The 14,830-nt window shown below is 44.2% G+C and overlaps 1 protein-coding gene across 14 annotated transcripts in view; it reads left to right on the top strand.

The window, feature by feature from the left end:
- The first annotated feature begins 696 nt into the window (after positions 1-696).
- Positions 697-14,830, top strand: part of lrp1aa (low density lipoprotein receptor-related protein 1Aa) — a 118,222-nt gene continuing 104,088 nt past the window's right edge. For all 14 annotated transcript variants that reach the window (XM_078947667.1, XM_078947672.1, XM_078947671.1 and 11 more), the window contains exon 1: positions 697-1,283. In XM_078947667.1, the coding sequence (XP_078803793.1) occupies positions 1,187-1,283 (97 nt within the window). In that variant the 5' untranslated portion in view covers positions 697-1,186. The remainder of the gene's footprint in view (positions 1,284-14,830) is intronic.

Raw genomic sequence — 14,830 nt, forward strand, 5'->3', positions numbered from 1 at the left:
GTTGGAAGTTGGTTAGCACAACAAGAAATCATACTTAAGGCGCACCATATTATTAAGTGGAATTTTTATGTTGGAGGCTGCTTCATTAGCTCTGATTTAATTTTAGTTTGTTAGATTCATGCATTCTGTGTTGAAACACACCACAAAAGGCAAAATGAACTGTTTTTATTTTTAAAATTGTTATTGCTGACATTACACTTAATATTTGCCTCAGTGAGATAATAGGGTACATTTTTCTGATTTCTTATTTTATTTCACTTTTTAACATTTCATTTTGCTTTTGTTTTCCAAAATATTTTTCATTTTGTTTTTATGGAAACCGGGATGGTCGGTACTATGGGACATCGCTGATTGGATGATGAAGTTGGCTCATCATTTGTTTTAATGTTTTTTTTTATTATTTGTTTTGCTTTTTAATTGTTGTTATGTTCTATAACAAGTTTTTAGTGGGAGTTGGTGTGATTTGCACTTCAGGGTCCCCCTTGGTCCCCCCCAGCAAAAAATATAGAGAAGTGAAAATATTGTGGACGCCCCTGCCCGATGGATCCTTAAGAAGAATGTCAACATTTAACACCGGGCTTTGAAAGGAGCAGTAAATAACTGGCAGAATTTGGAGGGAATCTACAGCCACGTTCACGCGGGGGTGTGATTTGAGGTGAATGGAGGGGTGTCGGGGGTCCGGGGGAGGCAGGAGGAGGAGGGCCAGCTGAGCCGATGATGCTGCGACGTCACTCTGACTGACTGGGATCCAGAGTCGAGGCTGAATCTGCAGCCAGCAGACGCAGAGTTGGAGAGGCAGAGGAGAAGAGCATTTGATCTCCAGTCCCTCCTGTGGTTTCCTCACCGGCAGGACGCAGGGAGAACAAAAGAGCAGGAGGTGCATGGTTCCAGACTCCAGCCCTCCATCGTCGCTGCAAATCAGCTGCTACTAGCTCGATGCTTATTTCAGCCTGCTAGCCTTTGTGGCCGGGCTCTCCATGCACTTACGGACCCCCTGATCGGACCCGGGCTGGGAGAAGCCTCCCGTCTTTGGCCTCGTCTGAACCACCGAGCGCGGATTTCCAGAGAGGACCGTCAGCGCCCGCGCGCGCGCGCCTCCACGTCGTCGCCTGTCTGCAGCCTCCAGCTTTGACAGGACTGAGACGCCAATTGATGCCGAGGACTCTTTCCAAATTATAGGCTCCAAATGTTGCGCACCGCGGCCAGCGCGTTGGCGGCAGGGTTGCTGCTCCTCAGGTTCTTGCACAGCTTGGAAGTAGACGCTCTGACGAGAGCTATCGATGGTAAGCAGACATGATCAGACTCTGATATGCAATCGATAACTACAGAAGCAGCGTGTGTGTGTCTGTGTGGTGCGTGCGCGCCAGGACCCTGGAGGAATGTTGATTGAGTGGAGCAACGTGGAGGACATGAAAGCCAAGCGAGACAATTAAACCCTCTTTTGTGTCTCTGTTGTTGTTGCTGTGTCACAACCCCCCCCCCCCTCTTACCTTTGCTTTGAGACTTCCAATTGGTGCAAAGGCCCAACTATCTGCCTAATATTGTTGAGACGTGGACGCACAGGCTCCTCCAAACAGATTATTGTCTGGAGGCTGTGAAACCATTGAGCCAGGCTTTTCAAGAACTGTAGATGCGTCCATATGCACTCTGCCAGCTTGATGTGCAGCAACAGGCATGGTGGAAAGCCAGGCTGTTGCATTACTTAGTTTGGGGTGTCAGCAGTGAAGTTGTGATCTGCAGACAGATAAAGATCAGCTCCCCACCCCACTCCCACCCCAAGACCCTATGAAGGTGAACTTCACAAAGTGGAACAACTTATGGGAACCATTAAGCTTCACAGTCAGGCCTTCCTGCCTTTGCAGATAAGTGAAAGGGAGTGTTATTTGGGAGGAGATTTAAATTGTTGCAGTTAATATTTAATGTGCCAGAATACAGTCCAACAGGTTTTCTATTGCCGTAATTCAGGAATTAAACTTCATTTAAAGACCAAGCCCGATAAAAATTGTAACAAGTTCTTGTGGCATTTTTCTGAAGATGAAGAAAAGTAAGCCTAAAATTGAACTTCTGAGGAGTTCTTTATTCAAACCAGTGACCAACTTCTAATTATCTTCTACCGCTCTACAGAAATTATGTCTTAAAAAATGACACATTTTCTTCTCTCACTTTGGCTAAACCACTGGGAACATTTTTAAAATGGATCAACCGATGATCCGAACAGGACTTTAAAATGTGGATTTGTTGGAATTGCTTGGACTAGAAGGTACCTGTTTCAGATGACTTTGCCTTTTGAAGTCATCTCATGTCATTTGGCAGTTTCATGCTATGAGATTTTTGGGGGGAACATGCACATAAAATACCACCTTAAGCCTGCGCTTGTTAGCAGCAGCTGTTGTTTTCTGTGGCTCAGCTCAAAACAATGGCTGAAAAACCAGGCTTTGAAACAAACACTTTCTGCCTCGATTCACAGTTATTGCTTTTGTGAGATCCTCCTCACTTGGATTTGTGTTGCTTTGATGATTCAGCTCTGTGCAGTCTAACAGTGAAGTTCAGCAGCTCGCTGGAAGACAGACGTGGAAAATTGAGATACGTTTATTGTGGATGGAGCTCGAATGATCCACAGTTGTGTTGAAAAAGAAGCTTCCTTTTTCATTTTTGAGTTTTGAAATTGTTGAATTGAAGTTTGTTTTGCCGGTTTGTTTGTGTGTTTTTGGCATCATCGTCCTGCTGTGCTGCCAGTTTTAGCTCAGGGCCCCTGTGCTTGGTTCAAATTCGGTATTACTTGACCACTTCTCATCAACACTTTCTTCCATTATTCAAACCCTGTTTTCCTTTGGTCCTCTGTGTCGAAGGCAGTATAAAGTCATCGGGGTACCCTTAAAGTTTAATTGGATCTAAACAGTTCTCTACTCCCCAGAAGCAACCTCTATGAACAGTCTCTGCTTGTTTCCAAAGTCCTGCTAATTGGGCACCAAAAGTAAAAGGCCCTAATGACAAAATTCACATCACTTCACTCCATGAAAGTAATGTCATTGCAACAAAACAAAAGAAATCAGCTGCTTTTTACAAATGTTACAGTTTCCCCCTGAAGGTTTCAGGCTTACGTTCCTTCTGAGGAAAACAAAAATGAAGAGGTCTCTCCGGATTTGAGCTTGAGTTAATTAAACCTCATGCATCTTCTGAACCAGAGTCCTTGCTTTTTAATGATCTCACTAGCCTGAAGGCTCCGGCAAATGTCTGTGCTGCAACATTTGGTAGAAGTGTTTGGCTGTTTGGTGGGGGGACACTGACGTAACAGTGATGTTAGCCCACATCTGAGAGCAAATGGAAAGCATGGAGAACATTTCTGCGTCTTCGGTTGGGGGCTTAAATACTTTTCGTAGCTCAGTTGTGTAACTAACCAATTTGACTGCTTGAGGGCAGAGTGAAAGTCAGTTACAAAAAAAAGTTCATTGATAGTTTGTGCGGCTGGAGGAAGTCCTGTGGTGGTTTTCCCTTGGCGTGTAAATGCTGGTAATTTCCATGAAATATTGGTGTCTGTGAAGTTAACTATTCACTGTAAAGTACATAAATGCTCACTACGGTATTTTAAATTTCCCAAAAGAAGGTTGGGTATTTTTAGCAGCAAAGTAGCCATTATGAATGCACTGTACTCCCTAATTTGTGTCTTAAATCACTTTACTCATCTAGATTATAGTTAAGGTGAAAAACCAAACAGGATTTTTTTTAAACAGTCCCATCAAGAATCTCATAGTTTTGAGTTGAGTTGGATTCCTACATGGAACGGTGAATCTGTTGATTTTTCTTAGATGACTGTTCAGTTTCATGCATATAAAAGTTATGTTAAATGTGATCATTTTTGTAATTTAATGGAACATGGTGCAACACACTATTTGACAAAAAAAACAAAACTACAGAATTTGTTAAACTATATTTGCATTTATTTACCAGATGAGTCAAAATGCAAAACCTCTAACTCAACACTCTAAAGGAATGAAGAGGATAAAATGATTTTGACAGGTTTTGCAACCACAGGCGGGCGTGCAACCATTTAGTCAACCATGAACTCTTCTGTGGACCCTTTTAGAGCTTAGTGTGAGGCTGTCGGTCCAGCAGCTAAAGCCGGACTGAAATCAGGTCATGCGGTGTTTCTAAGGAAACTTACAAAAGAAGGGATGAAAAACAAGCAAGCAAACATCACAAACAAATGCACACGGCCTGCTATTAATCAAGGCGTTGCATCAGTTTAGTCCGAGGCAAACCCATAACCAGATGAAATCCTGTGGTAGAAACTTAACGTTTGCATAAACAAACTCTTGCATAGCAACTTTATTTAAGCAACACTTTGAAAAAAAGTTGGTAAAAAATGGAACAAATATTAAAGGCTATGCTTTACTTTTAGGTCTTTTTGATTAAACTATATCCATATATATGATAATATGTTACCTTTGGCACACCAAAGATAAATATTTGTTATTTGCACAAGCTCGTTTTCCTACCTAGAAGTAAGACAACCTGATCCATGAGGCACCGCCTTTCACTCCTTGTGGGTGCCGCCCATTTCATGACATCAGCCTAGAGTCGGCCTCGGCAGCCTGTCAGCGTTTTATTAGCAACATCCGAACTTTTGCAAAGATGGATCTGCATATTGTGCGCATAAAATGAAAGCGTTTCTGCTGATCAGCGCTAGCTCTGCTGAGAAAGTGGGCGTGGGTTAGCCCAGGGATGCTGCTGACACCCTCCTGGAAGGGACGGTTCCTCACTTATCTACGTCACAATGTGAGAACCCGCCCCTTTTCGTGGATTGGGAGGGCTGGTGCTCAGAGCCCAGTTTTTTAGAGGAATGCTCAGTGTTTCGTGAATTGGGATTGCTTTGTGTGAGGAATTAACATTATAGTACACTTTAAAGCTCAAAAATGTTGATTTTGCATAATATAGGCTCTTTAAAGTGACAAAATTTAACGCGCATATTATTAAATATGTAATCAGATTCTTTTGTAGACTGTGTTTAATTAAAATAGATATCTTCCTGAATATTTTACTATGTAAAATACAGTTTCTACTCTTGTAGAAACTGCTCATCAAGTCACAGTGTGGTGATGGTTGTCTGCAGCCCTGTGACCCACTTAATACTTGTGACCCACTGATTGAGATACATTATCTAGATGGGGCTATTTAAAGATTGAGGATGGTACACAGCCTTGGGAGGCCCTCTGAAGGAATATGAACACAAACTTGATTAAAATGAACGCACAATTTTAACATGTTAGCTGGGATTAAGACAATTGGCAAGTTCGTAAGGAAAAAAAAACTCATTAACTTAACCAGGCTTGGAAAAAAGGAATGCTGCCTTTGCCAAAAAATGTTGATTTGTTGTGCATTGTCTGAAAAATACCTTTCATCTCATGGCTGTTTGGCTCTTCCTGAGTGATGACCAGAGGTTTCATTTGAATCATCTAACACCACAAACGACAAATTTCTACATTGGAGAGATGAAAGGTTGATACGACTTCGTTCACACTGCAGGGCTTAATGCTCAATTCCGATTTTTTTTTTAAAAATCGATTTTTTTGCAAGGCCGTTCACATTTCCAATTGAATGCAAACTTTTGTGATCTCTTGTGTGACTGTGAAATGACCCAGAAGTGACACGCATGCGCAGAGGAGTACTTAACGGTGAACGACGTCACTCGTTTGTGGAAGTAGCTAACGTTAACAATGGATGTCAACAACAGTGTTGTCAACAGTGGAGCTGTTTTTGTAGTATAGTATTACATTTATTTTTACAAAGGAGCCAGCACAATTACAATCTTCTCATTTTAAGAAGGCATTGGAGCCGGGATCGTCTGTACCCACTGTTGTGGAATGGGGATGTGAATGTGTTGGGGCAGCGCGCATGTGTGTAAGAGACAGGATAGAGCGCGTGCAGCGCAAGAGGGAGTGAGAGGGGGCAGCGGAAGTGTGTTGGCGGCGCGCATTCATGCTGTGTGTTACGGAGGAAGGAGAACGATGATAAAAGAAAAAGAAGGCTTCCCCCAGAAGATCTGCTGTTGACTATTTATTAACCCGCTCTGGAGAATCTGAGGATCCGAACGGGGAAGTGAACCCCGAAGGAGGATCCGCCCTAGAGAAGGTCTCCCCAGGCTTCTGCCCAAGGTCGGTAAGAAAAAAAAGTAATCGTGGGAAAGGTTCAACACCATGCCTGGCCATTTCGCTTGACATTTATTTCAAAAACCGCCCGATTGTGATGAGAGCCCTTGAGTTTGGCCTGAATAGAGCTGTCCCCCCAAATATGAATCAAATCGGTGACCTCGCTTCCCTTCCACTGACTGGTCTCAGCAGCATCGTACGCCATGGTTGATGTTTATGTTCTCGTTCCCGCATACTTCAACGCAGAATGATGACGTTTGTAGCGTATCGATGACGTACGGGTGGGATACATGTGGCCTGGCTGTCAGACGGAGGTCGCATTTGAAAAGATCGGATACGTATCGGATTCAGGACCACATACCCAAGTGGCCTGGGTCGCATTTGAAAAGATCGGATCTGTGTCGTTCAGACTGTCATGAAAAGATCAGATACTGGCCGCATAGGGGCAAATAAATCAGAACTTTCATGTTTTTTTGTTAGTAACAAAGGTTTCACTTTTGTTCAGTCTAGAAGACTCCGTAAAATGTATTTATTTCTGCAAGAACATCATAAACACATAAACAGACATTGAAATAATGTCTTGTGCCAGTTTGTAGTAAAACTGATAGGTTTCATCCGGAGTCCCTAAATGGATTAAATCAAGCACCAGATAGAGTGGCACAAAAATACATCTTGTGAATGTACAATTTGTTTGTTTGTTTTTTAGAAACGTGCTTTAAAAACAACTATGAAAATAATAACTATTGTTTTGTTATGTGAAGAAGAAATTGGGTTTTGAGAGAAAAAAAGGATAATTACAGTTCTTTACTAAATCACAATAAATCATCAGCTGTTAGTTTTTTAAAGACCCACTTCGATGAAAACCATGTTTTTGTGGCATTTTGCTAAAATATGGGGGGTGTTTATTAAGAAAAATAAGCTTAAAATTGCATTTCTGGATAGTTCTTTATTCAAATCGTTGTGAATCAGGAGCAGACAAAAAAATGCTGTTAAAAAAGTGTGTGGCATAGGTGCTACAATTGGCGGGTCACAATCTTCCTGCTCTACTCCATTCCAATGAATCCACTTGCAGACAAATAGATCCATGTACTTCTTTTCTTTGTCTGAGGTGCAATCTGATTCAAAACCTGGGGGTGGGCTTACGCCGTGCCAACAGTTGTGCCCACAAATCTGAGGCGAATTTCTGATGAACTCCTTCCATTCCACAGAAGCTATGTCTTAGATAATGAGAGATTTTGTGATTTTGCATATTTATAATTAATTAACCACCAAGAATGATTTGAAAATAGATCAAAAGATAAACGGAGTGGGACTTTTATCAAAATCTTGTCATTTTAGCTCTTTAGGTGTGACATCCAGTCCTAAAGAATAAAACCTGTAAACCAGTTAAAAAGCTCTGATCCCACTTTCTGTTTCATTTTCCAGGCTTTACCGTGATCACCTCATACATTTAGTTACTAGTCACCTTTTAGCTTTAAAAGCCCAGATTCCGTCTGGCTTTCACTCCTCTCCAACTCCTGGTGCAGTTTGCAGCTATGCTTAAATCTTTCGTGCTGCTTCAAAATTGGTACTTCTTATCAGCAGCATGTTGGAGGCTGGTAGCGGACCACAAAAGCTTTAGAAAACAGCGAAACTTCAGCAGTTAGACTGACCCCAATTTTGCCGCTGGTCGGAAAAGCGAAACAATGACCCGAGTAACGGTGCAAAGCTCCTGAGGGACTGAGCAGATCAGCAGAGTCAGGTGATAACACTGTGTTGGTTGAACACAAAAATTGACCATGCAACTAATCATGTGACATTGTGTTTAATAAAGGTGTTGCGAAGTGCAAGCAGCTTTAGATCTGAACTCCAAAACACTTAAGGTGATTTTGTTCTTTAGTCAGGCCAAAGGAATAAACATGTTTTTTTGAAATCCCGTTAATGTGAATCCTTACATCATTTTATTGGTAAATACATTAACCTGAAAGGCGTACAGGTCTCCAAGTACTTGCAGAAATGTTACAGGTCAAATGTTCATTAATAGCAGGTAGAAATGCTGCACAAATGAGTAATTTTCCATTCATATCAGAGATTCTATTCTTGACTTGGCACATTCTCAGTCTCTGCAGGTTTAAGAAGGTTTTTGTAATCTCGTCGGTTTGTTGATGTAAATCATCCAGTGATCCTAAAATGACCTCACATAGCCCAAAGCAAAAAGCTTTCATTCTCAAACTCAGATGAGGCCCGACTCCACCACGACAGTTGTGGCTCTGAGAAGCAGAAAGGCGTCACTCCACAACTTTTCTTCATCTGCATGCCATGCAGACAGTTTGAGGTTTTTCAAACTTCATGTTTAAAGGATTGCAAATTTCTCAAAGACAAATATGGTTATGTTAGATAACAAAAGTACTGACACCATTCCTGACAAGAATATTTGGTTTTCTGGCAGCAAAGCCTCCTACTTGCACTCTTAGCATCTTAACCGATTAGGTAATGAGGAGATTATCTCGAGTTTCTGCAGAAGTAACCTAGTTTTTAAGCTCTTTTTATATTTACTTGCAATTTTATTTTAAATGTACAATAACCTCATGCAACAGCATTTCTTTTTACATTAAGAAAGCCTTAAAAGCTCATCTTAGCATTTCAAAATACCCTTTTTTCTTTAGAGATTAGGACACAAAGACAAAAACAGCCATGTGCAGTAAAGGTTTTATATCTTCAAATACATTTTTTTTTTTGCAAAACACCTTTAGATGCTAAGAAAATAAAAAGGTTTTAGAATTGTAGGCAGTAAGGTAAGCTAACAGCAGCTGTCCTGTGTTATAAATATAAAAAAGTTTTTTCATGTTCAGATCGATCATAAATCGGGAATTTCTGGAGACTGCAGCTGTCTGCTCCGGCGTTCCTCTGAGATTTGGTATTTGTACTGGTTTTATGAAAAGGCAGTGAAGAATTTCACATAATCTGCTCTAATATGTTTCCCTCTGCTGCATACTAAGAAGGCTTAATTGTCGTTTTCTCTCTCTGCTGGCTCTGCGTGCAGCGTGCGCTCTGATAGGGATTCAGCAAAGGGATTTGTCTAAGTGAACTAAGTTGATAATCATTGATCACACCTCCTCCTTCATCTGCCTTCTGTTAAAGAGCCCAGTTTTGTGTTGAAGTCTTCTTGTTGAAGAAGTGCTGCTTTCCTGCGTCTGAACACAGAGGCTAGTACAAATAGCTGACATGGTTAATTACCACTGTGAACTTGAGACGTGGCGGAATCTCAGCCAGACATCCGAATAGTGCTTCATTAGGCTCACTTTTGATTACTGTGCTTCAACTAATAGGTTCTGCCCTTTTGGGCAGATCAGACCCAAACAGATGCAGGCTGCACTGCTGTCCTGCAGGATTCTGCACATAACAAAAGCTCTACTTGGAGCTGGAATAAATGTGTTTTTTATTCAGAAGGTAAACTAAAACAATCAGTGTGCTACCATCAAAGAAAACCTTTAACTCATGTCAGAGGTTTTCTGCTGTCAAAGTCGTACCTTAAAGGTTTCAGTAAAGACCTTTCTTTCTGTTTTGTAGCATGAAAAGTGGAAACAATGCAGGAAAATCCTCTTTTCTCCTTTTCTTTGTCCCCTCTTGCTAAATCCCAAAACGTTTAGGCCTCAGCTGTAAACCTGGAAGAAAAGTTTGTGCGATGCTTCAAAACAAACCAGTTGTCCAACATTTTTGTTACTTGACAGATCGTCAAACCTTTTTTTTACTGCTTAAAATGTGAATATTTGCTCATTTTTTGCTTCATTAATCCCCTAACGGATGTCAGATGCATCACTCTGTCAGAAATATTCAGCCTGGAGCCATCCTCTGTCTCTCTTTCAGGAAGAAAAGTTAAAGCTTTATATCTGGCTGTAACTTTTTTCCTTGAAATATTTAAAAGCGGGATGGAGATTTATCCCGTGTTGCAGTGAAAAAGAATTTGGGATCTCTGCGCTGTGCTCTTCCCTTGAGAAACTGCTGAAGTGTTTTATTTTAGCAAGTACACGCTATCTTCAGTAGACTAAACTAGGTATTTTTTTCCCATTAGGTGTTTAAACATTCACTGTGTTTTAAATAACTTTGCTTTGCTTCACTGGGGCTTCATGCAGCCTGCAGCTTCATAACACTTTGGAGTTTGGATAAAACCTCCACAATGGTGGACTGCATAAATGTAGCCTGAGCTTATTCAGTTTGTTTGTTTAAAGCCAAGCAGCTCTTTCCTGTAAAAGAATTATGTACATAAATATAATGATTATGCAGCAATTTTGTTTTTCATTTTTAGGTTTTTTTTGTCTCTCTCACAGATACAAGTCACAGTTTTACTCATTTTATGCTACTTTGAGAGACAAGAGTCCGTTAAGGGCTGACTTACACACATTTGTTTCTACAAATTTTCTTTTTATCAGCATTAAAGGTTATTAGTGTAAGTGCTGATGGGTAAAGAGGATTTTCACTGTTAAGGTTATACTGTTGATATTTGTGCTTCTAAATGTAGTGCAGTTTGTCAAGGAGCAACACATCCAAACCACCGTTTTCCACTGGTCCTATTAACTTCATCATTGAGAACTTTAAGCTTTTATGATGCAACATCAATTTTAAGCTAATAACTCGCTTTGCAAGGGTGTTAATACTGTTTGGGCACTATACCCATACTTGGACACTTTCAGTGTCCAAAAACATGGTTTCTAAGAAACCTGGTTAACACACTTAGATTTTGGATTTCTGCATGTGCATTAGGGCTGCACTATATGAGGAAAACTTGCCATGTGTGATATAAGTGTTAGCGAAATAGCAAAACAACGAATACATCATTTCCATTTCACTGCAACTGTTTTATTGAAATAAAAGGACCACAGTGGCTCAGGTGGTTGAGCAGGTCGGCCAATGATTGAAGGATCGGCACCTCCCTGCCTCCAGTGTGGCTCCACTGACGTGTGAATGCGTCTGAATGTCCCGGTGATGGTCAGAGGGGCCATAGGCGCGTGCTGGCAGCCACGCCTCTGTCAGTCTGCATCAGTATCATCACCACCTATGAATGAGGAGTGAGTGAATAATGGACATAAATTGGAAGCGCTTTGAGCATCTGGAAAAGCATGGAAAAATCCAATCTGTTATTATTATTATTAGTATTAAAAGTCAACATAACTTAAATTATTCTCCAAATGACCCATGTGTGCATAGGAGGCAGGCATCTACCATAAAAGGACTTCATTCGATTGGTCAGTAGCAAGAAGGGGTCCATCCGATTGGTCAGCATAAGGGTTCTATTTGATTCGTTAAATACTTCAAGCTGCTATGAGATTTTTTTAGCATGCGTGTAAACGTTTTTCAAATGAATGCGCAGGCTTAACGTGTGTGTCATCTAAGAATGTCAAAGGAGATTAAACATGTCAGTTAAATGTAGTCATGAGGTGAAAGGAAAAAAATAGAATTAAGAACAGATAAAAACCAAGCATCCTCTTTGCTTCATGGAGTAAAAATGAAGCTTGTCTGTTACTTTGTGGAAATAAAAGCTCTTTGTGACGGTAGCCATACTTTGTCAAAATGGGACCAAACAGAAAAGTCTTTCTGTGCACACAAACTTCAAAATAAATCAAAATATGCAATAAAGTACGTAAAATTTTTAAAACTTATTTCTGAATTGCACGAAAATGCCTTAAAAATGATAATTGCACACATCTGACTTTTGTGGTCATGTTAATATCTGACAAATGACCAATGCATCAATAATTGAAAGCAATTCCTTTAAAGTTTAAGTTTGTCATTTCAGAATGAAGCGGACAACTGTTTTTTAAAACTTTTAACAAAAAAAAAACTTTACTTGATTGAGTTGATCTGTGTTTGAAGCTGGAGAAACCAAATGTGAAAAACATGCGTCATTCAAATGCTGGCAATAGAACAAGTTTACATAATCTGGACCATTTTTTCTTTAAACATAGCTTTAGATGAGCAGTTTCATGCTAATTTCTTTGTTTCAAAGATGTTTGCCCTTTCAACCAAAAAAAAGAAAGGTTGAAAACTTAATCCCTCCATGAACTGTAGTTCTGAGTTATCAAGCTAGACACAGGATGTGCTTGAAGAATCGCATGAATATGTCTCAGAGATATCACACTTTGACATAATTGCCATATTCTTATGCCTTGAGATGAGATAGGTTGTCTAGACCAGTGCTATCAACCAAACCCCCTGCTGCCATCAAAGATAATTGGGCGGTGGGGGGCTCCGTTGGTCGGGGGGTCGGGTCCGGTGCCTGGGTGGGGCGGGCTGGGGCGCTGCGTGGTCCTCTGGGCTTGGGTGTGGGGGTGCGTGGTGGGGGGGTGGGGTGGTGGTCTGGCTTGGCTTGGGGGGGTGGTCCCTTTGCCTGTGCTGGGGGGGGTTGGCGGGGGGCCCTGCTCGGGTGGGGGGGGCCCAGCGGCGCCGGATGGGCTGCCCATCTGCACCTGGGGCTGGGATCGGCCCTTCCCTGGCTCTGGGGCGGGACGGGACAACCCTCTCGGGGCCCCCGGTCGCTCTGGGTATCACCCGCTTCGGCTGCGGGGTCTGGGGTGGGGTGGGGTGGGGGGCTTGTCGGCCCTGTCCTGTGGGGGGGCGTTCTGGGGGGGAGGGGGGGCCCATTATTAGTACGGGTCGGGGGGGCTAGCGGGTCGGGGTCTCCGCTGAGGCAATCAGTGGTTGCCTCGGCCGGTTGGCCTCCTCGGTCCCGTCGAGGCCTGACCAGAGCTCTTCTAGGGCCGGCGTCTGGGGGTGGGGGCCTGGGCTTGCTCCGGGGGGGGGCGACGCTTTCTGGCTCCTCTCTCTCTGTGTGGGGTGGGTGGTGCCGGGCCTGGGGTGTCGGCGCCTCCGGGGGTGGGCCCCTGGGCTGGGTGGCCCTGGCCCCTTTGCTGGGGGTGGGCTGGGGGACGGCTGTTTGACCACCGGGGGACAGTCTACCAGCTGTCCCCAACTTACCCCCTTCCTTATATAACCTCATATTAGGGTGAGGGGGTGGGGGGTTTAGCCTGCGATGCGCCTTGGGGGGGGGCTACTTGGGAGTGGCCCCCCTCCTATGGTTGCCGTATGGAGTGGGCCCCCCCTCTTTCGGTTTTATTTGCACCTTAGACACGTAGGGTCCTTGGTAGGGGGGGTGCTTGGACATCACTGCAAGCAAGCAGCAGATGTCCTCCTGGCACCCTACCCGCCAATTTTAACCGCACCTTAGACATTTAGGGCCCCTTGGTGTGGAGGGTGAGGGGACATCACTGTGAGTAATCAGGAGATGTCCCCTTAGTGCCCTACTCGCCAATTTTAACTGCACCCCCCTTAGTACACACACCCCTCCCCCTTCAATATATACATTCAAACATAAACACACACACATGCACACAAACACCCTCTCAAACACCCATACACGCACACACATTTTACAAGGAAGGTGGGACCTGGGTCCATCTGTCCCCTACCCCGTCCCTGGTGGGGGGTGCGGGCCTCTTGGCGATGGCGGCCGTGTCCCTTGGGCGCCGGCTCCCTGGGCCCGGCGGTGCTCTCTCCGCGCGGTGGGGGGGTTCATATTACACCTGAGCCGGGGGTGTTCGTGTCCCTGGGGGGTGGGTCCTGGTCCTTGCCCCTGGGCGCTGGGCCCCGCCAAACTTCCAACATGGCCGAGCCTGGTCGGGCCATATTTATAACATCCCTTATGGGCCGCCCTTTTTTCCCCGGGGTTCCCCCCTCCTGGGCGGGGGCGGCGGGCCCCTGCCTTGCTCCTACCTGGACCAACCGTGGGCCGGGTGGGTGGCTGCCTGGAGTGCGGAGCGGGTCTCCCTTGGGGGGTCCTGGCTCGTACCTGGGGTCGGGGCGGGGGGATGCCCGGAACTCCTGGGTGGTGGTGGGGTGCTCGTCTGGGGCTGTGGGCGTCCCTCTCCGGTGGGGCCCTGCGTTGGGCTCTTCCGGCGCGGCGGGGGGCTGCTTTCCTGGCTGGGCTGGGGCGGCGCTCTCTTTCCCTCTGCGCCTCCCTGCTCTCTGGCTCTGGGGGCCTCGCGGCGGTCCTGCTGGCCCTGGCCTGGGTGGCGGTCTTGGTCGCCCGGGGGGCGGTTGTTCCCTGCCTGTTCCCGGTGGCGCTGGGGGAATTCCGGCTGCCGCTGCTGCTGCGGCGGGGGTATGGGTGTGGGGGTGGCTGGGCGCTCCTCCTCCTTCTTTTCACATTCCACCATCCATTTTAGAAGAACATAAACACTCACCTGAGCACAGGTGTTAGCTCACCTTTGCACTAATAGTTTGCATGATTGAATGAATGAAAGATTTCACACTAGTTGGTTTAAAGGCATAGGTATGCGTTCGTGAACACTATCTGTTTTGTGTGCATGTTGACATGTGGACATTTCTGCGGCTAGCAGGTGTGTTGATAATATTTGAGTGTGTGTGAACAGGCCCCGCCCTTTTTGTACTACATTTGAACCGTACCGTAACGATAAACAACCAGTAAACCTGTCTGCTCTATGCTGCTTCATGGTCTTACCCCCCTTCCCCTCCTATTATCACCCTCCTACCCCCCCCTCTCTCTTGTTCCCCTCTTTCCTTTTCCGTCCGGTCCAACACCAAAGATTTTCAAACATGATTGAAATTAATAAAGTTTGGCCTCAATTACAAAAGGGGTTTATTCAGACATACCTTTGGTTTGTCTGAAGATGAATAACCCCTCTTGTTAG

Source organism: Oryzias latipes, chromosome 5 (assembly GCF_053564925.1).
Source record: "Oryzias latipes strain Hd-rR chromosome 5, Olatipes_Hd-rR_3.1".
Lineage (NCBI taxonomy): Eukaryota > Metazoa > Chordata > Actinopteri > Beloniformes > Adrianichthyidae > Oryzias > Oryzias latipes.